This window comes from Toxorhynchites rutilus, chromosome 3, assembly GCF_029784135.1.
Source record: "Toxorhynchites rutilus septentrionalis strain SRP chromosome 3, ASM2978413v1, whole genome shotgun sequence".
Lineage (NCBI taxonomy): Eukaryota > Metazoa > Arthropoda > Insecta > Diptera > Culicidae > Toxorhynchites > Toxorhynchites rutilus.
In genome coordinates, this window is record NC_073746.1 from 11,235,847 (window position 1) to 11,262,272 (window position 26,426).

The 26,426-nt window shown below is 39.0% G+C and overlaps 1 protein-coding gene across 4 annotated transcripts in view; it reads left to right on the forward strand.

The window, feature by feature from the left end:
- The window catches only part of LOC129780217 (pseudouridylate synthase RPUSD2-like), a 619,255-nt gene that overhangs the window by 591,314 nt on the left and 1,515 nt on the right, over nt 1-26,426 (forward strand). For all 4 annotated transcript variants that reach the window (XM_055788249.1, XM_055788248.1, XM_055788247.1 and 1 more), the window contains 4 exons: nt 2,804-2,994; nt 3,069-3,275; nt 3,341-3,558; nt 17,537-17,692. In XM_055788249.1, coding sequence (XP_055644224.1) covers nt 2,804-2,994; nt 3,069-3,275; nt 3,341-3,558; nt 17,537-17,692 — 772 coding nt within the window. The remainder of the gene's footprint in view (nt 1-2,803; nt 2,995-3,068; nt 3,276-3,340; nt 3,559-17,536; nt 17,693-26,426) is intronic.

Below are 26,426 nucleotides of genomic sequence, written 5' to 3' on the forward strand. Positions count from 1 at the left end.
CTTGTGCGATTTTTTTTGTGCAATGTATGAAAAAAATATAACTGCTGAAGTTTTCGGCCATTTAGTTTTTTTTCGATCCCTAAGATGTATCTTAATATGTAACGTATGTTTTAATGTTTAACTTTTTCACGTACAACATCGAGTCTCACTCGTGGATACTTGAATAACATAGGGCGCTAGAACTCTCAGCAGGCTATTGAAATCACTTGATGTGTGACGTATTAAATAATACGGGAAGGGGTTAAATGGGAACTTTTTTTATGCGGTCCTTATCTACCGCATGAAAATGTTTTTTTTTCAAATTATGTATCGCACACTATTTTTTAAAGCCACTGGTGAAGTTTTGTACAATTTTATTTTTGTGCAATTTATATTGTGCGGTCCTATCACACATCGCACAAAAACAGGTTTTCCTGTACACAAATTTCGTGTATTGTTGTCGCGAGAACGCGAATGAATCACGAATCAACCAGCTTTAACTGCTTTCACAAAACCACACAAACTCATCGGTCCTTTTCAGGGCTACACAACATTCGACTAAAGTGTCATTTTAAGAATATCGATGCATTCTAAAATATGATTCGAAGTAATCAGAAACGAATTGATTTTTCGGATTTCGGATTTATTGGAAAAAAAATCCGTTTCTATTTTGCTACTGTGTTGAGCGGGTGTGCAAAAATTTTCGCATTCTCAGAATATGCGCGAAGTAAGCATAATGCAGTGCTTCTTGCAGTGCATTGACATAATGCAGTGCATTGACAGGTGGAAACAAATCAGAAAAAATTATCAATAAGACGTGTCGCGCCGTTTTCATACCGTTATGTGGAGTTTGGTGGTGTATGATTGAATCACACGTTCGAATTTTAGATTTTATGATTTTATGTTGATTTTATTTTTATACAGTGTCTCCAACTCGAATTTGTGCCCCACCATGCAGATCTTTTTTCACTACTCGTTGGTTTTGAAATCAGGGTTAGGGAACATATTTCGGTGGAAGCAAAGGAACCCCCAACTTACATGTATTCAAGATGTCGGTTTCCCCAGCCTTGTTAAGTCTGTGTTTTCAACAAATATATTATTTTATTCATTGTCACTGAAATGAATTGTTATGGAGTGCCGAAAATGATTGATGCAAAACACTTGTAAATCTATCAGAAATTGACTGAGCGATAATTGTGAGATAATTGTAAGCTTGTATCTTGTAAAACGCGTGGCTACAAGAGCTAGTCTAGCTCTTGAACGTTAACATTCCATCGAAAATGCAAAGAAACTATTCGATTTGGCTCAAAAGCGAAAGGAGGAACAACTAACTTAAATTTTCTTTTCCTATGCAACTTCAACAGAGTATGAAAGTTTCAAGCAACATTCTAATTAACAATATTCGAAAGCGGTTACTATTTAAGGAGCACAAAGTATCAGTGCGTATTGAATCCTCAAAGTCAAAACAATTACCATTTGCTGCGATCGATGACACATGGCCTGGCTGAGCAGCGATTTTCCTCCTAATATGATACTGAAAAAAGGTGTCGATGACTAGATTGCCTCAAAATACCAGTTCTTCATTCAGCGTGGTATCCGTATGCTACCTGAAAGATGGGAGAAGGTTGTAGCTAGCGATGGACACTACTTTGAGTAATCTGTGACTTCTCTTGTTTTTATAATAAAACGTTGATCTTTAGAAAAAAAAACCCTGGAAACTTATTTGTACTCCCAATAGTAAAAAAAAATGTAGGCATTATGAAACAACAAGGAATTTGTAATAAAATGTGACTCTCTATCACTGCATAGAAACATGAAACAAAATACATTCGGAAAAATGATTTTCTGAATTGAATAACTTCGAAAAACATAAGAAAACGATTAAAAGTTTGTGTCTTTCAGTAAATTTTGTTTTAAAATCACTGTATCTCGGGAACGGTGGCAATTAGGAATTGTTGGCGTACACCTCTTTTTTATTGCAAATCATGCATACTTTCATAACATAGGGTCGAAAAACATTTATAAGAATCATTCCAACATCCTCATATTCTAAAAATTATAACTTTTTTGTTCATTATTTTTTCCATCTTGGCGCACTGTGCAATAAACGTCATTAGTTGTCCGCTGCAACATATAACAAAAAATGTTCAAAAAATTCTAAAACACCTTTTTTGAGAAAATTGAGTTTAGGTCTTATTTTCGAAATAAAATAAAAATAAAACCTTTTTTTTCACAGTGAATACTTCCTCCATATAGCCCCAATAATAACCTAAAACATTGCGGATGACATAAAATCAATCGGACCAACCGTTTCTGAGTTATATCATTTTGAAAATTTTCAAGCAAACAATTATTGTTTGGGCTCTTCTCAAAAGTGAGGCTGGAGTAAAAATGGATAACTGATGGTAAAAATTGCCCTTTTTGGTCTCAAAGAATACGTCGGTAAAATCTGAGCCAAATAAAAAAGTAGAAGGATCTGAGTCTAGGGGCAAGGACGGAAGTTTGACGTAGGACGGTGATTGTTCAGAACACTCGGTTATTTGAAATGTATTATTTTTCAGAAATCAGTTAGTTTAACTCTTTTGGAACTCTAAATAGTAGCGCTAAAAAGAGCCGTTTGTTGTATGTACTGAAAACTCGTAATAAACGTTACGTTTTTCGTAGAGTGACCCCCGTATATAGAAATCAAAGACGTAGTTCTACGTCAAAATACAAGATAAAATTCGACGTTCGAATTCAAATGAAATCGCTCATGTGATAAAGACTTCCTCAAGGGGCTTAACTTTTGATCCATTTAACCGTTTCCCATTTTTCCTACTTTCAGAGGCATAATCGAGTGCAAGGAGCCAATCGAGGTGGTGAGCTACAAGATAGGTGTCTGCAAGGTATCACCGAAAGGCAAGGAGTGCACCACAACCTTCCAGAAGATTGGTTACAACGGCACAAGCAGTGTGGTCCTGTGCAAGCCGCTGACCGGACGAATGCATCAGATCCGTGTGCACTTGCAATATCTGGGTAGGTTTCGTTGAGTGAGTGTGTGCGGTTCGGTGCCGTAGAAGGTAACTGTTTTTCTGTTTTTCACCGCACAGGCTTTCCGGTGGTGAATGACCCTCTCTATAATCACGAAGTCTTCGGCCCGGCCAAAGGACGAGGCGGTGATATCGGCGGCAAAAGTGACGAACAATTGGTGAAAGATCTGATTAACATTCACAACGCGGAAAATTGGCTGGGAATTGACGGTGACTCCGAGCTGTCGATGTTTAAACCGATGAAAAATGATTTAGAGGATGGAAAAGGTAGTGTCTGAAGACATGGGTAGACTTTAAACGTAGCTTATATATTTTCTTCCGCTTACCTCCAGGTGCAATTCTTAGCGACGACGACTCCGAGAGTGTGTCCCGTGAAGCATCGCCTTGTTCCGAAAGCCCGAGACCGGTTTCGCTCGGAAGCGAGAGCCCAAACGAGAACATGTGTGCCTCGATCCTAACGCCCAACACGCTGAATGTCGTTGGAAGTGCCAACACTGGCAGCAGCAACAACAGCACCACCGCTCTCAAAACCAGATTGCATTCGCAGAAGGTAATCAAATATTTAATTTTCCCCCCTCCCCCTTCACACCGCACCTTCTTGTACTTGTTGACGCATCCGTCGTCTACTTGTTGGTTGGGCTTGCTTGCCAGGGTTGGTCCAGTTTCCGTAGGAGCTAAAATTGACATGACATCAGAATTGCAGTGCACATCTGCACATGACAGCAAGCAGAAACTCTTGAGCGTTTGAAGCTCCCAAACAGAGGCATAGCTGCTCCGTTTAGTGCTCCTTGTAAATGATAAAGCAGCGAAAACTATCTTCCTGCAAATAGCCAACAGAGGGCGGAGATGGAGTTTGCACTTTTCGTTAGGGCAAAACAATGAGTGCATCCTTGCTGTCAGCCCAATCCGGTTGCTTCTGCAGAATCATGAGAAGATTCTCTGTATCTTAGGCATAAATTCCCTCGGGGGTAAACACTGGCATCCACAATGTCCGCCTTGGGTGAAATGTGGTACAAGATATGATTGATGTTGATTTAGAAATTTAATTACAATTTATAATAGGTGCTGCAAAAACAGACATGATTCTATGTCAACAGCATTGGACACTTTCATCGAGCAACTGATCCGAGACCTATTATGAGGATAATGTTAAATACAAGTTTCATTAACACCTCCAACATGAATAACTAAAATGTGCCGTTCTCGGGATAGAGACCTTTGTGTGCATTATTTATATTTTCATAAACCATAATGCTTCCGAACAATATCATTCACACTTTTGTTTGCGAAAGTCAGAACCTGACCCTTTTCAAATCAAAATACGCTCCATATTAGTTACAACCTCGGAAACCATAAATCAACGGGAAATAAACTCTTGCACTGACGCGCACACACACGCACACGTTTGAAGGATCCTTCACCACGCTCATTTGCATAAATTTATTTAAAGTTAATTACTCCATCCGCAAACATTTGTGTTCCACTACTCCCGGCTCGCCCCCCTCCATCGGAGTCAACACAGGGAACTCACGTTGCTGTTGTCCACATCCACTCTCCGCGAACGGAGCTTGAATTTGAAAAACGACAAAATTAGTCCACTCTCACTCCCTCTCTGTCCATGCAGTTATTTTCACCAACAATCGACAAAAGAAAAGCTAATTTAACACGCGAGTTTATATCAACTGGAAAATGGCACCATTTCCCGGCGGATGGTTATGATCAGGCTTTGGTTCAGTGGTCGTTTTTCTGGCTCGAGTGCGTCAGACATTGTCGTTGGGTTGGGTTTGTCCGCACTTGCGCTGCAGCAGTAGTTCTGTTGCACCACGCTCAACAAGAGCAGTAGGGCGATGGACATCTAAACATCGCTGCTGACAATGCTGGATTGGAGGATGCGAATTGCCGTTGGTCTGTTATAATACCATTTCGTTGTCGATGTGAAAAAGTATCATTTTTTATCTCCTCATTTGGATCTCATCCCAATTCGTTTTCAAATCCCAAATCATTCGGTTTTATAATTGCTTCATTGAATGAGTAGGAGAATATCGGTTCCACTTGGGAAACTGTGACAAACAATTGCTGAAATTTATCTATATTTTCGGAGAAGCACTTGAAAAGTTATGTCCGTATGATTAAATATATATGTAACCCCCCAGGACACGTTTCAATCGGTGTAGCACCAATCAAAGAGCCAATGAGCCAAGATTTATGAATTTCATCCTTAATACATACAACAATCCCAAAGGATCATTTCACTGAAGCTCCAAAATATCAAACTCACTTATATTCCGCGCGGCAAACCACATGAATAGACTTAAGCCACATTTTTCCCGAAGGCGAATGGTGTAACTATAGTTTGTCGTTAGATGAGATTCGAAGCCGTGTCCTCATATGCTATCGACTTGGATATCAAATAGGAACAAAAAAGTATGTTGACGTCCAGAATAAAGCGAGAAACTTTGTTAACTCCCGTCACTCGAGGTGAAGAACAAAGGAAGACTTTTCGTAAATCTTTGAAAGTGAAACCTCATCAGCTCTGATTCTTTGATTCTGAAATAAAAACCTCGTTGCTCATTTAACGTCGTTTGAAACGTTATATGGCAATACGCAAAGTACTGAAATTTCCTCAATCTTTAAAAGTTCCTCACTCCATTTTGGTGATTCCGACATGACAGTATTATGCGTCAAATTCTGTTAAATTAACACTTCAAACCAATTTATACCCCGATTCAGAACTGAAAAACGTAGTCCTACGTCAATAAAACAGTGATATTGAATTATATTTCTAGCAGTATTTCAAAATGTTATTCTTCCGAGAAAATTCATTGACTTTCCAACAACGTTCGAATTACGATGTTTTGAAAAAAAACAGGAGGGTGGTGTTAAAGACACTACCGCATTCTTGACGTAAGGCTATGACGAGAACGAACATTATAGAAATTTTAGAAGTAAGGACTCTTTAGTACAATAGTAACAGTGACACTTGGATCAGCTGTCAACGAGGTACCAACGTTCAAAATCTTGTACCTTCAACGTCACGCTCTAGTTTTCGAAACTTTGAAACTTACACCCCGATAGAGAAATGAAAAACGCAGTCCTAGACAGTCGGCAAAGCCACACTCAACTGCAGATAGTCAGGGGACTATGAAGTCATCGTCCTTCGCATTCTTTTGGATATGAGTTTTTGCTTCTCCCAGCAGTTTCTCTGTCAACATGAATCAACAGTACTCTACTGAAGTACAGAGTGACTCAAAAGTCATTAAATTTTTCAGAAATAAAGTGACTATCAATACGGCATCTATAGTCAACAGTTATACTACCAAACAAGCAGGTGACCACTTTGCCCCCACGACCCCTAAATACTTTTTTCGCATCAGAAAACTAGTTTTCGTTTCACTTTATATGGACGTTAAAATAATATTGTGTACGTGTGCAACGAGGTACATGTCAGGGTGGAGATGTAGTGATGGATTGAAGTCAGGCTGATTGAAGAGGTAGATTTTTATTCATTCGTCAGATCATCGTCAATTCACCAGTCATCCTCGCTCTCAACGTTCGTCAATTCATTTCTAGCCAATTCTAGGTATGTTGACGGCGAATGTCGAAGTAGTCCTAGTCGAAACGAAGCTACTGAGAGGAGAGTCGATTTTCATTTTCCATCTTCGAAAATTTCGGGCCCTGGTTTGGACATTAAACTCGAATAAAGATTTTCTTTGTTTTGATGCTGATCGTATGCTGCTTTTATTCGCATTGATGGACAATATTTTTGAATTATTCCTAGATAAATCAAGGATATGAGAATAGTAAAAATAGTAATCTGTACAAGTTTATGAAATTTCGAATTGACCAGCAATAAGACAATACACTATATTTTACAGATATAATAATTTTTATAATAGCGAAAACGCAAACCAGACTGTGGTAAATGTGAATAGAGTTTATGGTCCTGCAATTGTAGTAGACATTCATGCGCAATTTTGGTTTCGTCGATTCCTTCTAATAATAACGATGAAATATAATATAATTCGCCAATGACATCTTTGGACTTTTTCCCTTCACAACAAGTTACAAACGGGTGAAACTCAAATTGTAATACTTACATTCTGCGCACTATTCGTAAAGCAAGCAATGCATTTGCATTTCAAGCGAGCTATTTACACGCGAAAGATTCGCAGCGAATTCGTTTTTATGACTACAATGCTCTCAGAACAAATCCCACGAAGCGTTGATTTCGGGAATGCCAACCTTTCTGATTTTTCAGGATTTCCCAGACTTTTTGGTACATTACATGATATCCTGACAAACACTCTATTTTACCTGATTTTTCAGAAATGATTCTGATTTTTTCTGATTTTCTGAAAATTGTCTGCAAAAAATATAGGCACATGTATAATGTTTACATCAAATGACACCCTCCTGATAGAAAGCTGTACCTAACTTACGAATTCTATCAATTTTATTTATACAAACCGTTGAAAATCGACTGAAACAGGTTTTCCAGAGTGAAAATTCCGAATTATTTTCACTACAAATGATTCGAGGCTTCTCAAAACAGTGCTGGATAATTTAATGAAACCAGAATATCTGACGAAAGAAATAGTAATGAGATTGAGTTTGAGAAACAACATGTAATATCACTCAAGAGAACTTTTTGAATTCAAACTTTATATAAAAAGAATTTATATAACATTTTCTCGTCAGATTCAAAGTAGAACCAACTTTGTTGGTGAAGCCATAGAATATATATATTTATAGACGAATTTCATGCCAAATCGACTGGTCGTTGGCAGCACCATCCCAGGTAGCAGCGAAACATGTGGGTGAGCCTTTCAAGCAACTTTGCAATATTCAAAAAATAATTAGACTACTTTTAAAAAGGAACAAAAAAGGCCCAAATTTTCTTGATTTCTTATAAATAATTATAAATTAAAAACTATTATACCTTTGGCACAAGGGCCATAAAAAGACTGTGTTCACTTCGAGTGTATACAAAAAACTATTTATTCAAAGCCCATCTACGCGCTATATATACAGAGTACGGTCAATGTTATTTGACCGGTCAAGTCAGGGAAAACAATCCCGTTTAGAAATTGGGTGCAAAAGGCACAACAAAGGATTATTTGTTTAATTGTTGGCCCCGATCGAGTGCGTGAGATGATGATGACTCGTTCGCACGGTCGATGATTGTTTGTCGTACCGGTGATGCGACGATGATGATGCTACAGTACTCCCCTCCTAGACTAGGCATCCATCTAGCGGTAGCGAAGGGGGATGACAACTCGTCGTCCGGAACGAGTGACCCTAGTCGGAGGAATTGTAGCCGAGGCTGTTGGCGCGGGACTAGAGCTACTTTGCGACGGTTGCTGCTCGTCCATCGTGTAAGCAGGTTTCAATCGGTCGATGGAAACATTCGTAGTCCGTCCCTTGACGTCCACCTTGAAATGCTTGCTGTTCCGACTCAGCACCTTGAACGGACCATCGTACGGGGGAGACAACGACGGAAGCACAGAATCGTTGCGAATGAACACGTGTTTGCAGGTCTGCAGATCTTGATGCACAAAAACAGGTCGGTTCCCATGCCATGCCGTGTCCTTGGGACGCAGATCACGCATAGCTTCTCGTAGCTTTACGACGAAATCTGCTTCGGTCCGACTTAAGGCGTTGTCGATGAAGAACTCGGATGGTATGCGAAGGGTGGTTCCGTACACCATCTCAGCTGGCGATGCTCCGATGTCTTCTTTATGGGTTGTTCGCAAACCAAGCAAGATCACCGGCAAGTGTTCAGTCCATCGGTTCGGATCGTGGCAAAGAATGGCCGCTTTTAACCTTTTATCGATGACCTCTGGCAATAAACGAAACGATCGGACGCCGTTAGTTTGGACCAATGAAACTACTGCTGCTTTTGAACGATGCAAGCAGCAACTCGCCCAAGCAGCATTGCTTGCTCATCCTGCCAAATCAGCCGAGCTTTCTCTCTGGGTTGATGCATCCGACATTGCAGCCGGAGCAGTCATTCACCAGATCGTCGACGACAAGGTGCAACCGCTGGGATTTTTCTCCAAGAAGTTCGACAAGGCGCAACTTCGATACAGCACGTACGATCATGAGCTGACGGCGATTTACCTTGCGGTGCGACACTTCCGTTACATGCTGGAAGGACGGAGCTGCCACATCTACACCGACCATAAGCCGATCATCTACGCCTTCCGTCAGAAGCTCGACAAAGCCACCGTTCGTTACGAAAGGCTTTCGTGACGCTGCTCTGCAAGCGACACACAACCTTTCCCATCCTGGCACACGTGCTACGGCTAGACTGATGACGCAGCGATTCGTCTGGCCCGGCATCCGGAAGGACAGCATCGCCTCTCGCCAGGAGCTGCTTGCAGTGTCAACGGTCAAAGGTGACGCGCCACACACAGTCACCCGTTACCCGCTACTCGACACCGGATTGTCGGTTCTCGCACATCAACATCGACATTGTTGGCCCGTTTCCACCAAGCAATGGTCAACGGTACTGTCTCACCATCATCGACAGGTATTCGCGATGGCCAGAAGCACTTCCAGTTCCTGACATGACTGCACCGACGATCGCTCAAGCTCTTGTCACTGGATGGATCGCTCGCTTCGGTGTGCCGCATAACATCACGACAGACCAAGGACGCCAGTTTGAATCGTCCATTTTTTCCATTTGGGCTTCGATCGAGTTCGGAATGAACCTCCGGTAGAAGTTGATTAACGCCAAGAAGCTCTTCAACTCCTTCACGGTCATGGGTGGCTTGAAGTTTTGGACGACCTCAACTCGTTCGGGCAATGGTCGAATCCCCTCGGCGGAGACGGAATGTCCAAGGAAGGTGATTTCAGACCGGCCGAATTCGCACTTCGCCACGTTTATGGCCAGGTTGTGTTGCTTGAGCCGTTCAAACAGTTGTCGCAAATGGTTCTTGTGTTCTTCGGGCGACGATGAGGCGATGAACAAATCGTCGATATAGGGAAAAATAAAGTCCAGCCCCCGAACAACCTCGTGGATGAGCCGTTGGAATGTCTGGGCAGCGTTCCGCAATCCGAATGTCATGTAGGAGAATTCGAAAAGTCCAAACGGCGTCGTGATTGCCGCCTTCGGTATGTCGTCCGGGTGGATCGGGACCTGATGGAATGCCTTCTGCAGATCAACTTTAGTAAAAATAGTTTTACCTTGCAGAATCGTCGTAAAGTCCTGAAGGTACGGAAGCGGGTAACGATCGGGTACGGTCTGAGCGTTCAGGGCACGATAATCCCCGCACGGGCGCCAAGAACCATCAGCTTTCTTCACCATATGCAGCGGACTGGCCCAGTTGCTGCTGGACGGCCTGCAGATCCCGAGTTTCATGAGATGTTCGAACTCGGCACGGGCGGCTTCAAGCTTGTCCGGTGGCAGACGTCGTGGCCTGGCGTAGACGGGCTGTCCGGTGGTCTCGATGCGATGAACTATCGATGATTGGCTTTCCGTGCCTGATGGAGCGCGTCGTGTGATGCTTTGGTAGTCGGCCAACATTTCAGCGTACGGTGATACTGAACTGAATGTTTTAATGGAGTACTCACTCGTTTGCGCAAGCACTCCGGCCGATTCGAGAGTTGTGGTGTTGTCGATCAGGCGGTTGCGTATGAGATCGATCAACAAATCGAAATTACAAATGAAATCTGCACCGATAATTCCAGAAGTGACGTCAGCGATCAGGAATGTCCACAAGAACTCACGACGAAGTCCAAGATTCACCTTCAGAAGAGCTTCACCGTAGACCTTGATTGCTGTCCCGTTGGCGGCGAACAACTTCATCGTGGTTGGCTTCGTACGGCTTGAACTAGAACCTCTTGGAATGACCGACACATCGGCCCCGGTGTCGATCAGAAACTGCATGCTGGTGGTCGTGTCCGTGATTTTCAGGCGAAAAATTTTGTTCGCGTCGTCAGAAAGTTCGCCTACCTCCAACGACGAATCCAACATCTGGCGTCACTGTTTGCTCGGTGTGCCAGACGACGATGGCTGGCCGAATGAGCACTGTTTCCGACACTGCCGCGCGTCATGTCCAAAAACACGATGGTACCAGCACTGTTCATCCGACGGCGTTTTATCACGGGAAACGAATGTTGACTTTTCACGACCACGTGAGCGTGAACGCGATCGCCCTCGATAACCGCCGGCACCACGTACAGAAAATATTTTTTCGAGTTTGCTCGATAGCTGTGCAATTTCACGATGAAGGGCTTCGATGGTGCCTTGCGTTGGTTTATCCGCCACGTGTGTTGATGACGATGGTGTCTGCTGCGCCTTCATGTCGATGGCGTGGATGTTACGAAGACCCATCGAATCGACGATGGCATCCGCGATAGTCGTCTTCTCAGCGGCGTCACCCTTTGATGCGATCACAGCAGCTTGAGCGTGGGGTGGCAGTCTAGTAGTCCACAAATCCATCAGCACCGTCTCACCGAGAGAATTTCCAGCAACACGCTTCATCTCGTTGAACAGCTGGCTGGGTTTCATGTCTCCGAGCGGCATGTCCGACAGAACTCGCTGCAAACGTCGCTGCTGGGTGTCGGCAAAATGTTCCGTGAGCTTCTTCTTAATGTACGGGTACTTCTCGGTGGCCGGCACATTGTCGATTATCGAACGCAGCTCCGTTAATTTGTTCGGAGGGACTTGCGCCATAACAATATTAGCGCCGAAACCAGAAGCAGCGAACCAGAATTCCAACGAGAGGAAGTACGACTCGATATTCGAATCAGTTTTACTCGGCGGTTGGAGACGAGGTGAACTGATTGATTCTAACTTCACAGGGGGTTCTGGCTCGGGCTCAGTCATGATGCTGCGACGGAATCATTTTATCGACTAATAACTAATTCGAGCGCGATAGCAGAATTCTTGCTTTAACTACGAACGTCGGGGTCACCACTTTGGCACAAGGGCCATAAAAAGACTGTGTTCACTTCGAGTGTATACAAAAAACTATTTATTCAAAGCCCATCTACGCGCTATATATACAGAGTACGGTCAATGTTATTTGACCGGTCAAGTCAGGGAAAACAATCCCGTTTAGAAATTGGGTGCAAAAGGCACAACAAAGGATTATTTGTTTAATTGTTGGCCCCGATCGAGTGCGTGAGATGATGATGACTCGTTCGCACGGTCGATGATTGTTTGTCGTACCGGTGATGCGACGATGATGATGCTACATACCTAAAAACTCTGGTCAAAGGATGAAATATAGGAAACTGTTTCAATTTTCATAAAAAAAATACCAAAATTTGTTTGAATTTTTTTTTTCAATTTCCTATACTTCATCTTTTGACCAGAGTTTTTAGGTATAATAGTTTTTAATTTATAATTATTTGTAAAAAAATCAACAAAATTTGGGCCTTTTTTTGGTCTTTTTCAAAAAGTAGTCTAATTATTTTTTTCGCTGCTACCTGGGATGGTGCTGCCAACGACCAGTCGATTTGGCATGAAATTCGTCTATAAATATATTTTCTATAGTTTCACCAATAAAATGGGTTCATTGCTCTCAAAAATGTATTTTTAAAATTTTTTAAAAATTATATGAATAGCCCTTACAATTTCCAACAAGCCGTCCATACATCGGAGGATGAGTACTTTTACAGGGGAAAAGTTTTTCTAACAACAACTTTCTCATATTTTCTTTGAAAAAAAATCAACTAATAGTTTACTGGACAAAGTTTTAGATCTCATTAAAATATAAACTTTCGTCGAAGACGTCAACTTTCTATCTTTTATAGTTTCTGGAATATAGGGCATTTTTGTTTGGAGACCCCTGAGAAAATTATGTTTTACTAGTTACATTTTTGTGTATAAATTCTAGCGTTTGACGTTTGCGTTTGACATGTTTCTAAATAGAAAGAAACTAGCAGAGCATGTAAATCGTGATATTTTTTACATAAAAATGCTTTGAAATCAACATTAATAGTAATTTTTAAAGAAAAACATGAAAAAGATGTTGCTCGAAAAACTTTTTTCCTGTAAATGTGCATATTTTCCAATGTGTGGAAGACTTGTTGGAAATTGTTTGTTTGGTTATTGTCCAGCAGCGTAAGATGTGAATCTTTTTAAAAATTTGCTACCTCCGGTTTTGAAATTGGTACAGTTATAATTATAATGTAACCTATTGTATGGGCTATTCGTATATATTTTATCAGAATGTGAAAAAAACACGTTTTCGAGAAAAAGATTTTTAATTGTCAAAATTTTTTTTCAATAATTTTTTGCTCAAAAATTTGCGTTAGGCACTAGTCGTGCTACGATTTTTCTAATGCCCAGAACATCAACCAAAATATGACGAACGGTCTCGTGCAAGATATTTATTTCACGGGCTAGCTCTCTCAAAATTAAATTACGATTTCCAAGCACCATTCCATTTATTTTGTCGATGTTTTCATGAGTTCAAGGGGTGGATGGTCGCCCTTGACGTGGCAAATCGTTCATCTCTTCTCAAGGGTCTTAGAATGTCTGATATCATTCATACATCTGCGTTTTGGACATAATTCAGTCACCAAATTCTGCAACATTTCCAATTCTGCAACATTTGTTTTGGCACAAGAAAATCACATAATATCTATATATATATACCAACAGAATTATCCATATCGAAAAACACCGAGCAAAAAAAATGTTAACTTGTTCTTAATGACGCTGTAAACAAACTAAATGACAGATCGCGCTCAAAATATGAAAGATGTTCAGAAGGATTCAAAATTACAACTTCCCGGTATATATTTGACAGAAAGTAGTTCCATTTATTTTTAACAGAAAAAGTTAATCACAGGTCCATTCTCCATAAAACCGTGAATTGTCATCAAACCATCGGGGAAGGTGTTTGCGTCAAGTTTGCGTTCCAACATCGCTTTCGAACTTCGGTGATTTTTGTGCTGCGACTCTGATAATATAGAAGAGCACAAACGTATCGCGTACGCGCACAGCGACGAGACAAGATGGTGAATGACAGTGCATAAATCTTTTGACAAAGGATACGCAGACCAAGAATAACTTGTATAAATGAGCCGGGACTTCTCTACATGGGAAATTTTATACAAAACAATTCATTGAAATTCATTGCGTAAAAATCATCCGATTAATAATGGTTTTTCTACAATCTAATAATTGAGTAATTACCGGACATCGCTACCTGCTCCAGTCAACGGCTTCGAAGAAGTTTGTTTTGATCTTCTAATCGGCCATTTTTTGGTAGACTAAAGGGAAGTGAATTTTGAAATTGAATAATTAAATATGTATAGAATACTACAAAGAAGATGAAAAACAGGACAACTTTCAGTTGCTGCGTAGTATCCGTGCGGATTGCACTCACCTAAATCGTTCGCTTTTAAGGAAAAAATCGTTGCAGTACGACATGCAATGATACTTTGGAAACAATTTTTGTTTGCGCGTAGTCCTTGAAAACCAATTTTTATGTGTGAAAAAAGTGAAAAAAGTTAAAAAAAAAAAACAGATTATATCGCCATTCCGTCAAGGCTTACAAACTGTTTAATTATATTATCGAAATGTAAAATAATGTGAAAAAATAAGTTTTTGATAATACATTTGATAATAAACATATTCCTAATCTATTTATTGTGGCTGGTATCGTTTAATTGTAATTTTTCTGGTTCCTCCATATGCAAGACTTCATCTTTCTGTTGGACGATTCGGTCTTGCAGTTCATGTGAATGGTGTGTCTGGATCTTCACACGATATTTTGCGTTCGGGATTCTCAAAATAGATCCATCTTCCATCAATAAATCCATGTTACAATGAAAAAAGACATTTTGGAAGACATTTGAACATTTACTATAGGTGTGCTATAGATTTTTTTGTATCATTTGTATCGTCTTTATAATTTGTTCGAGTTCAATTCGGCAAGAAAAGAAAACACAAACAGGGAGAAAATGCTCATGGAATCGTAAAACGTTTCGATTTTCAATGAGTGGAAATTGTTTTGTGGCTTATTTTCAGTATTGAAGTGACCAAATGTTCAAGCAACAATCTTAAGTTTTTTCCTAGGAAGCAGAATATTTATTAGTCAAATACTGTTTGATTGCAGACTATTTTTTTCGTTGCAAGTTAGGAACTGAAGAAGATCAGCGTAACTCCGCGTCGAATCTGCCGACCGTTGACCTGACCCTCTCCGTTTTTTTTTTTAAATTTTGTACATATGGTGGCAGTCATCCAAAATCACAGTTTTCATTATCATTCGATCAATTTTAATTACGACTGATTTTTTATAAGGGCGTATGTAGAAAAATTAAACTTTTTTTCAAAAAACTGCAGCTCAAAATCAAGATGCCTGATTAAAATTCGACGTATGGCAAACTTGTTATTAAAAAAAATATTGAAAAAATTATATTATTAAATTATTGAACTATTTAGTAAGATTGATACATTAAATATACTGTTAAAAATTATTACTCAAAAACTGATTTTTAAAAATATATATATCTATTGAAACCCTTCCAATTCAACAAATTTTGACATACGGTGATGCGGTGTCGGACTCTCTAAAATAGAGATATAAATTTTAAAAATTTTATGAAATTTCAATACTTTTAGAAATCGTAAGGAAAAGGAATTTGCAAGATATTCTACATGAAAAACTGTATACAACGTTTTATCCTAGGACTAACCGTTCTCGAGATATAACCAATTTCATCTTCTTCTTCTTCAATGGCACTAACGTTCCTAGAGGAACTTCGCCGTCTCAACGTAGTATTACTTGCGTCATTTTTATTAGTACTTAGTTGAGATTTCTATGCCAAACAACACGCCTTGAATACATTCTGAGTGGCAAAGCTCTAGAATACGCGTGATCACAGTGCAAGTCGGAGGAAATTTCTTTGACGAAAAATTCCCCCGACCAGAACGGGAATCGAACCCGAACACCCGGCATGTTAGTTATGACGCTAACCACTCGGCCACGGGTGCACGCAAATAACCAATTTCGTATAATAAAAATAATGTTTGTGAAATTTTTATACAGTGTCGGCACCTCATTCGTAATGCCTAGCAGCAGTGTGCATTCTATATTATTTCACGAACACAATTTTCGCAGAGCGATTGAGCAATTAGACGACATACTGTTTCTAAACTGTTTCCAAGATTCTGAAGATCGGCCGATGGTGACAACATAAGTTGCACGAAAGACAGATGGAGAGACGCAAAATATGTTCGAAATTTTTCTCACGTGACTCACTTTTGACTCGACTAAACCTAATCAATATCCATCCGCATTTGCTGGGTTCAATCTATAAGAACTTACTGAACTTACTTCCCCTAAAAAGCTCATTATTTTTCCGAAAAAGTTCTTCAGATATAAAGTCGTCGGTGGATTCATCTAATTATTATAAATTATTAATCTTCAGATGACACTTAGAGACGTAATACTTTGATAATACAGTAAGATCAAGCCAGTGTTTTTAATGACGTATTTTATCACTTCACACTCAATCACAACCATTCTGTTCAATGCTTGAATGCTACAATGATGAATGCCAAAAATGCTAATTCCCTAAAAATTCTACCATAATTTTTGATTTGGTCTTATGAAAAAGGTCTGCTCGTAATGCCAACTCTAAAAAGATGTTTATAGCCAAAACCACCGTTCTAGCGCAAGTGTTCTCTCCTGATTTTCGGTTATGGATCACAATAATGATGCCATTTCAAAATTTTCGCATTAATTTGATAAAACTGCAAGCATCATCGTTTCAATTCATTACCGTAATACCATTGGATAGTATTCGAAACGGCATCAGTAGTGCAAAAAGGAAATTCATACCTTACTTATCACTGCCCATTACTCACTCGACCCATCACAGAGCGCTATATCATACATCAAACGATAGTAGAATTTGTCGCTATCATCAACATTCAAAACCAGCACACACACACACACTCCCCCGTTGGTCTGACGAGGCTAGGCATCCAACTAGTAGTAGAATTTACGAGTGGTGGGGGAAACGACTAGAAAATTTATAATCCAGAAATGAGCAAATTCCCACGCCTGCCTGAGCCGCAGCGAATTGTGACATATTATCGCAATCTACACATTTACCACCATTTACGATGATGACGACGGCGCAGCAGTTTTTCCAAACCAGCAGCTTTATTCCACTCCCTCCCGTAATCCTTGGGGCAACAGCGCTACCACTGCCACTGGAAAGGAGTGGTAGTTTGCATACTGTTCATCACGTGTCAGAAAACTTTCCACCAGTCGCTGAGTGGTAGAAGTTATGGCATAGACCATAACTTCAGACCAAACAGTGGGGATGCAGAGAAATAAAAAAAAGTTAAACTATGCAAAAATTGTGATATAGTTTAAATCGTTTTTGCTGCCCCAACTTCTCACACCCAGGCTTAGCCTCTGACAACCATCGGCTGGCTGGTTATCAACCCGAGTTGGATGTTTAGCTTTGTGATTAATTTTAATTCCCATTTGTTGATGCTATGAGGCGATGCGACGACTGTTCAAAGTATTAAAATTTTCCCATCCACACAGGTCACCGTCGCTACCCAAACCGGACACGAATCGCCCGATCTACCGTTCGATCCAGATAAGATGACCACGGACAAGCACTGCTATGAGTGCAAAGTGCGCTATCGGGATCCCAAGCCGCAGGATCTGGTCATGTATTTGCACGCCTGGAAGTATAAGGTGAGTAGTTGTGGTTTATCTTAGTCGTTTCCATCCCGGGGAAACTGGTTGATCGATATCTTCCGGAACCCCGGAAACATGCAAATAACGACATACGTATCATTTTGAGTCATTTTAATCTAAAACCATTATGCATCGCCATGACGGGGGAGGAATGAGACTTGTGATGATGTCATTTGCGGCAGAATCATTCGGGATGGAGAAAATGATGAAGATGAAAAAAAAATCCTCCAGTCGCAAGCACATTAGCACTTTCCGTCACGAATCCTCCCGAGTTCCCCGAGTGCAGCTCCAGAGCCGGGAGCTGTACGTGCTCAAATGTGCGCAGATTATCGTGACATTATAATTAAAATTTAAAATTGCCACCACACAAGAACGACGATTCGTCGTTTCCTTTCACACGTGTGACTCTCCTCTCCTGTGAGGGGAAAGTCGGCACGCGGAAACGCGGACTTTGACTAAAATGTGAAAATTATCGCTGGACAGTTGTTAGACCACACATGTGCAATTGAACTTGACAGTGCATCTGTGTTTACATATCCTACTTAACGAAATGATACAATTGGGAAGAAACGTGAAGATGGAAATGCCACCCACGGAAGAAATTAAAGCCGGTGGAGCATTATATAAGTGGTTTAAGCATATTTTATTTATCGTCTGTTTCCCGGACGAATGAATTTGTCTTTTTTTACAAATTCCTTCTTGTTCTTGCCGGACATGTTTACCGAAATATAACATTGGGACGATTCAAACGTTTTACATAGAATAAAGTGACCAGATGGTCAAAGACCTAACGCGGGACACCAGCCAAAAAAAACGTTCTGTGAACAAAAGCTAAAGAAGTACACAAAAATCGAAAAATAGTTGAAAACACTGGTGTCATTTGTCATTTATTCGTTAAATTCTTAACTTGAGATATAATTACATTACAACATATTCCTTTGGAGCTTTCAGATCAAACATATTTTTCTGCTCCGTGTACTTTACGTAGAAGTGAAATATTGTTAGAGACGTTTTTACTAAATTCTTCGCACGTGTCCTGGAAATTAAACCTGACTTGTAATATTGCTTTCAACGTATCGACAGTTAGTTGTGATTTTTCGGTGGTCCAAATCTTGTTTACGCTCGAAAAAACTCGTTCAGTCACAGCATTTGTACCTGGCAAGCACAATGCGAATTCTACAATTTTCTCCAGATTACCGAATGGAATATGATTATTTTCGAAGTGTTTGAAAATTTCTACCCATCTTTCATCGATTTTAATATTATTGTCATTCCAATTTGAAATTTTCTCATCTGTCGCGTATTTCTTCGTGTACGATACTTCATCAAACAACTCTGTCTCTTCTTTATCAGCAACTACCAGATCTTCTGGCTTATTTAAAACACGGATATATTCAAAGCTCTCTTGAACAGACTGCCAATTGATAGCATTTTTGAGGTTCACCCATTTCAGACAATCAACATGATCAAATTGTGAAACTCGTACTTCAAAATAGTCAATACATTTCTGATAAAAGTTAATTACATTGGACTTGAATGATTTTGATTTTGAGCAACCATTTTCCTCAAGAACTTTCAGTTGATTTCGTACATTTGGTGGCAGAAACTGATGACTTAATCTTTCACGGAGCTTAAACATGAGATCGTTAATTTCAGATACAACTTCTATGATTGTAACATTGTCACTCTCGATATTCTTCACAGTACTATGAAATACTGCAGCCTGACTATACATAAAATACAACCACATTATAGAACATTCATCTTCAAAAAAGTCGCGAAGAACTCTGGAGCAAACATTTTTAACACTCGTTCGATTGCTGGCATCAGAGCTAACCACCTCGTCTTACTATAGCCCAGAATTTTCATATATTCTACTTCTGCATCCACACAAAAATCTTTCAGTTTCTCAACTCTAACGGTATATATATATAAAAATGACTATAAATCTTGATCATGATGCCCTCTACATCTACGGGAAGTTGATCTGCTGCCGCCTGAATAGTGTTGCTCACGATATGAGCAGCGCATCCTACACCTATTATCGGTTTTTTAAGCCGATCCTTCAGCTTGGCGTAAACTTTGTTTGCACCTTTCCTAAGAAGGCCGCCAAAGTTCGTGTTGGCATTATCTGCACAAATCGCTATTATAATTAACCATATCTGCATATTATATTTGCACAAAATTTCAAATATTGATGTCGCTATGATATCAGCTGTCTCGCCAGGAAGTGACACAAAATCCAATAACTTGACTTGTATTCCACGCTTGTAATCGAAAAATCGAATGACGGAAGGAAACAGTTTTATGTCTTTATGAGTCGAAGCATCGGAAAAAAATGTGAGGCAATTTATGTACTCCATGCTGTTTATTATTTGCTCAACAGAATACGGAGCCAGAACATTCGTTGCAATCGCTTCCGTTTTTGTGCGACCGCAAAAGAACTTTGGCTCAAAGAGAGAGCGAACTAGCTTTGATGTGCAGTCCATCGATCGAAAAGATTGACTGTGCATTACAGTGTGATATGTAAAGACAACCTCGGCGTGAGCAAGCTGCTGTTCTTTCACACCAAAATCAGCTCTACGGTAAAAATCACTAACTTTTGACGAAGTTGCGCCCGCTTCCAGCGCTTGCTTATGCTTCTCTGTCGATATATGCCTCGTAATATCGGTTCTGCCTCCAGATCCGATGAAAAACTCACTGGTACAGGTTTCACAGAATACATTTCCAGTAACTCTTGACTTTTTGAGGAAAGGGAATTCATGTCTCAGCTCGTCAGTAAACGAACACTGACGCTTTTTCGACATGGTTGATGGGAATCTGTAGAATGATTATCTGATTGAAATGATTTTAACATGAAGTTTTAAAAATATTACCTTGCAAAAATAACAATTTTTTTCTCTACTATTTCTTTCTAAAACTCACGTAATTTGTCACTCCGAAGTTCGCCAAAATCTAGTTGAGTTTTAAGTAAAAACGTTGCGATTCTACGATTAAACTGAACCATTTATTTTCTCTTCTCAATTCACGCACCATGTTGAAAGTGAAAGACGTAAAAAAACGGATAAAACTGTTTGAAAATAGTGTAGCATAAAACTAATATATATCAGTAGCAAGGTAAGGAAGGAAAGACATTGCAGGAGTGTTAGTTACACCTGATCGCTACATTTTGTAACGTATAGAGATGCTACAGGCACAAACTTTGTAACGTATCCTATGTAATGTTGAAATATAATGAAATCGCGGGACATTTTCGATTTTTTTGACAAACGCGGGACTTTTCGCGGGACGTAATCTAACGCGGGACATTTTGCTAAAACGCGGGACTGTCCTGCGAAACGCGGGACTGTCCTGCGAAACGCGGGACGTCTGGTCACTTTAACATAGAAATATGTATTTATCACAAGTGTAGTAACATGATTATTTAGTACTCTCAGCAATACTGAGTTTTTGGTCACTGAAGATAAACTGAAAAAATAATGCACTAGAAATATTTCTTGTAGAATTTATCACACTCAAAGAAATTGTAATTTATGTGAGTCTAACAACCTCAATGGTTTTTTTTTTTTTTTTTTTTTTTTGTTTGAGAAGGTATAATTTTAGGAGTTTCACCATTTTTGTCCACTTGATGTTAACACTTTCGTCGGAAACTTAAAAAAAATATTTCCCGAAAAATGTATAACTTTGAATACTGCTTGAATTGAATCAATGATTTCGGATTTGAGCAGTTTAGCAGTTATTACCTGTTTACCTCAATCGCAAAGCTTGGTTTACGTGTATTTTTTCGACCTCTCGATCAATTTTACGAGCAATTTCCCCAATTCCAAATTTTTCATGGTGGGAAGCTTTAATTCGCTCTTTATCTTTCTTGGTAAACACTTTTATCGTCGGGTTGCCAAGGTTAATTAGATTTGCTATTGAGGTGGTTAGCAACAAATTATATTAGTCTACAAAAAATTTGAAAAAAAAAACAGGAAAAAATTGATTTTTTATTTCTTCCCGAAATGTTTGTCTACTTCATCTACACACACCCATATGAAAATTTGTTCGAAAAATATTCCAAAGTTGTTACTTCAAAATGAGGTATATGCCATCTTCTTACGTTGATTTTCCACGTAGTTACAGCATTTCTCCAAATCAAAAAATCAGAATTTCGACTTCGCAGTAAGTGTTCCATCTAACAGAGTGACAAAATCTTGAACAACAATTTTATCTGCTAATGTTTTCATGTTATTGGTAAAATTCAGCGGAAATGCTAGAAAGTTTAATGAAAAATGATTAATTCAATTCAATGTATTCAAATAACAAGTTTTTTTTTTTTTCACTCAAATCACAACAGTTTAGAACTACCTTTGGGTTAATTTGATAGAGAGTAAATTGCTCCACAAATACAGATGAACTATTTTGATGTTTGTTTTTCGACCAAAACTTGAAATTCGAGCGAGTTTCAAATCCGATCGAATTTCGGAAAATGAGTGAATAGTTTGGTGTCAAAAAAAAAAGAATCATAGAGCAATTTAAGAGGGTTTATTAAGTTGATAAAAACGTTAAAGTTCGTTATGAATGTTCAGAAGTTTGCCCAAATCTACATCGAAGTCTTTGTATAGTCCAAATATGCCTTTCATGGTATTTTCTTATCACTTAGCTTTTCACTCAGCACTGCGATGAACGTAGAGAAGCAATTCCGTTTTTGTAATTACTTAAATGTGTGCATTTGAATCTTCAAGATGATAATGAAACAATCAGATTAGAGGTGAAATAAAAATAATATTGATTCGCAGCACTTTCACTCATCAAATTCGACATCAAATCATTCATCGTACTAAACATTTACTTATAACGTTGGTGTTAGTGAAAACAAAATTCAGACTTGAAATAACCAGTTTTTTTTTATAATCATCAATTAAACAAATGAACAGTTCATGTTTATAGTACGTTATCAATGCTGACTATACTTCTACAGATTAAATGGTATGCACCCAATGATTTAACGGTTTAGATGAATATTCAATCCAAGTTCAATAAATCACATCGATATATCTTTTTAAACTTATTTCATATTTTATTCTTTATTTGCTAATCTATAAGTTTAGATCTATTTGATTCTCTGGCAAATTAATCCAACAGTCATATTTATCAATCGGCACCAGAATCAAAACTGTTGGTAACGCAACGTCGACCAGCGAGCCTATCACAACCCTGATTTAGACCAAAAACGTCAGCCGCCCCCACTGACTGAGAGATGACCGGAAACCATCCAAACAAAAAGAAAATTTACTGATAGATCCCGTGTGTGACAGATTGCGAGTGCGAAAAAGAAATTTATAAATTGAGGGGCTTAGAATGCAATTTTTCTTTAGTTAATAACTCAACTAAGCTTTTGACCTATCTTCCACATTGTCAAATATAACTTGGGATGCTATGTTATGACCAAAAGGGAGAGTCGATATAGAGAAATCGATCAAATCACTTACACCCCTTTAATTCTAAGACACTCAATTATAATTTAAATTGAATTTAATTATTGTTAATTTCTATAAGTTTATATTTCTGGTAAGAGTCACATCTAGTTTCCGCAACATTTAATCAATCGCATCTAAAACCTCTCCAGAACAGTATCTACGACTGGTAGGATAATATAAGAATTGTAACATACATTTGGAAAGATTTCTCCAACACATTGGAATAGAATCCTTCAAGTCTACATAGTTGAATTGTTGCACGATAGCGAAAAGCTACTACAGTGAGTAGAACTCTCATGAATGTTCGTTCTAATTTGAATTTTTTCTTTATTGGTAGGATTTTGTAAATCTCTTTCTAAAATTCAATAACGATTTCACGAAATTGGAAGCCGTTGTTGTCTATCGCCAACAAAAACTGTTTTAAATACAAGATCCTTTTGTGATTTTTGGATTCTTTTCTCCTCTGTTTGACGCTGAAGCTTCAATTACTTCATTTGATGGATATAATTATACAGTAGGGTACCAATGAGTGTATGGGAAACAATCGACCCTAAAATTTTAAAAAGTTACCCCGTACAAAATGTTCACCATCTCGAAAAAAAACCCTATGCGAAATTTCCGCTCAATCGGGCCTAAGGAAGAGTGGCGCAAAGCGGTCAATGTTTGAGTTTTTGGAAAATCGAAAAATCAGAATCAGAAAATCGGGGTTTTAAAAAAATGGATGCCAAATGTCTAAAAAGTGCGACGTCAACATCTACTGTCATCTCGAAAAAAATTGCATGTTCGATTGAGCTGATATTTTGCAAAGGGTGTTTTTTCGAGGTGATGAACATTTTCCATGGAATAACTTTTCGAAATTCGAGATTTTCATTGGCACCCTATTATACAGCCATTCCATGCAAAACCGATATAGTGGTGTTAGCAAAACCCATTCCGGAGTGTAAAAATGCATGGGGGTATAAAAAGTACTGCCGAGATCTGGAATGCCGATTTTCCCAACTTATTGGTTTCGGAATCTGTGTTAGGAAAACATTCCGATTTGCAAAAGTGCAAATGAGTACAAATGTACTCGCTGCTTGCTTCTATTTTGCAATGCCAGTTTCCCCAGACACCATGGTTTTGAAGTCTGTGTTAGGGAAATATTCTGATTTGCAAAAACGCAAACGAGTACAAAAGTACTCGCTGCTTGTATCTATTTTGAAATGCCGATTTCCCTTGGCTCCATGGTTTTCAAGTCTGTGTTAGGGAAACATTCAAATTCGCAAAAGCGCAAACGAGTACAAAAGCACCAGCAGCTTGCCACTATTTTGCAATGCCGATTTCCCCAGGCTCCATGGTTTTGAAGTCTGCTTGTATCCATTTTGTAATGCCGATTTCCCCAGGTTTCATGGTTTTGAAGTCTGTGTTAGGGAAACATCCATCCATTCCTGCGATGGTACCACAATCGCTATAATTATAACTGAGTGGATTTCCGAGGGGCGCTCGCTTATATACCTATTGGTTATTTCAATAGCAATTTCTATTTTACGGCTATTGAAACAAGTTTTTGGATCAAAAAGTAACAAGTATATAACGCGTAGGCATTTTATCTTTCGGATGAAGTGTTTATCATACCATTTCGTTCAGTTGTTTAGGAGCTATTAACGCTCAAAATCTCGGTCTCCGGCGTAACGCTTTCGTTTTCGAAACTTTGATTTTACACCCCGGTATAGAAATGAAAGACGTAGTCCTACGTCAAAAGGTCTTTCAGATTTTTGGATATGTTATGCAAAAAATCCTCAGCTTTAAAGAAAAAATATTTAAAAAATACAGCAATCATAGAACTATTTAAAAACGAATTAAATCAATAATAACGAAATTGAAATTTTCTGCAACTGTTGTATTTTTTGTAACGGACCAGCTTATTGGTTTTATTTTTATTTTTATTCATTTCAGTATAAATGATTTTTTCAGCTTCAAGCTGCCACACTGCCTTAATTATTTAATTAAACGAGTTTACTGTAATGAATGAATGCAGCATTGAGTGGAGTTTATAACTTCGCTGCTATTCAAACTTTGAATATCAAAAGCAACAAATTGATATTCTTTTCATTCGAAACGACATTCACGAACGAACTTTGCCAGAAATAGCGCAGGATTTTATTTGGCGAAACGGTAACAACAGCACATGCAGACTGGATACAACGAGTGTTTGTAGCTACCGCCAAGTGTTTTGTGACATCGGGAAATTTCTCAAGGCAATTCCGAACACGGTATCCGGCAGCTGCAATGAAACACGGGCTCATAAAACATTTGGATAGTGACAAGCAAAAAACCGCGAACGATCCCTAAACGCTGTATTGCAATTGATAAACAATTGCTTCTAGACTCGATGGTCAAATGGATTACATATCATAATCTTCCTGTTGCCTGCGTTGATTTGGAGGGCTTAAGCAGCAGTACAATCCGAACTAAACAAAAACCAACCGCACACAGCTGCCCCAGGTTAAAAGTAAACAACAGCTGATATTAATTAGGCTCAAATGAAAATTCAATTCTGACATCTCCATTAATCAAGATGAATATGACACTGGGTGGAAAAATAAACTTCAAAACATATTGAAGAACAAAAGTTCATTTGCTCATATTCACTGGTTGTCTGGATCTGCCATTTTGATTTTCATTTTGAGTATATAGGTTTCCAATGCAACCTAGCCCGAAAATCCAAGCATTCGAGCTGAGTGAAGATGATTTTTTTCAACACTGCTTAAAACCACCGTGCGTTTGCTTCAAGTATTCACACAAAACACCACCCGTCTCCATTGTCCAATTTGCCTTCATCGACATCGAAAAAACGCTTATGCTTATGTTTTAGAATGAGCGAATTTTTCAGCTACACAATTGGTTCTTGCGAAATGTTTTCGTTCACATTAGATAAAAATCATGTGAATCTGTCAAATTATTGTCCTTACAACGAAAGCAAGTTGTACGAGATTGGTGGAATAAATTCATATTACTCACAAATGTGAGTTCAGGTATATCCCGAATTCGATACAGTTCAGTTTTAGAAAGTTCAGTAGAGTATTCGGGAAATTATTTATCAACCTGCAGCAAGCATGAATGTTGCTTACATCGTTCCATCGATGTAAAGCTGATCGAAATTTTTTATATCATGTTGCACCTATCTTGATTGTCTTGTTTCAACTTTCTGATGTGGACAGAGACAACTGTCAAAGCAACGCGAATTCGTATTTTATCGCAGCAAAAACATGAGAAGTTCTATCTTTTTT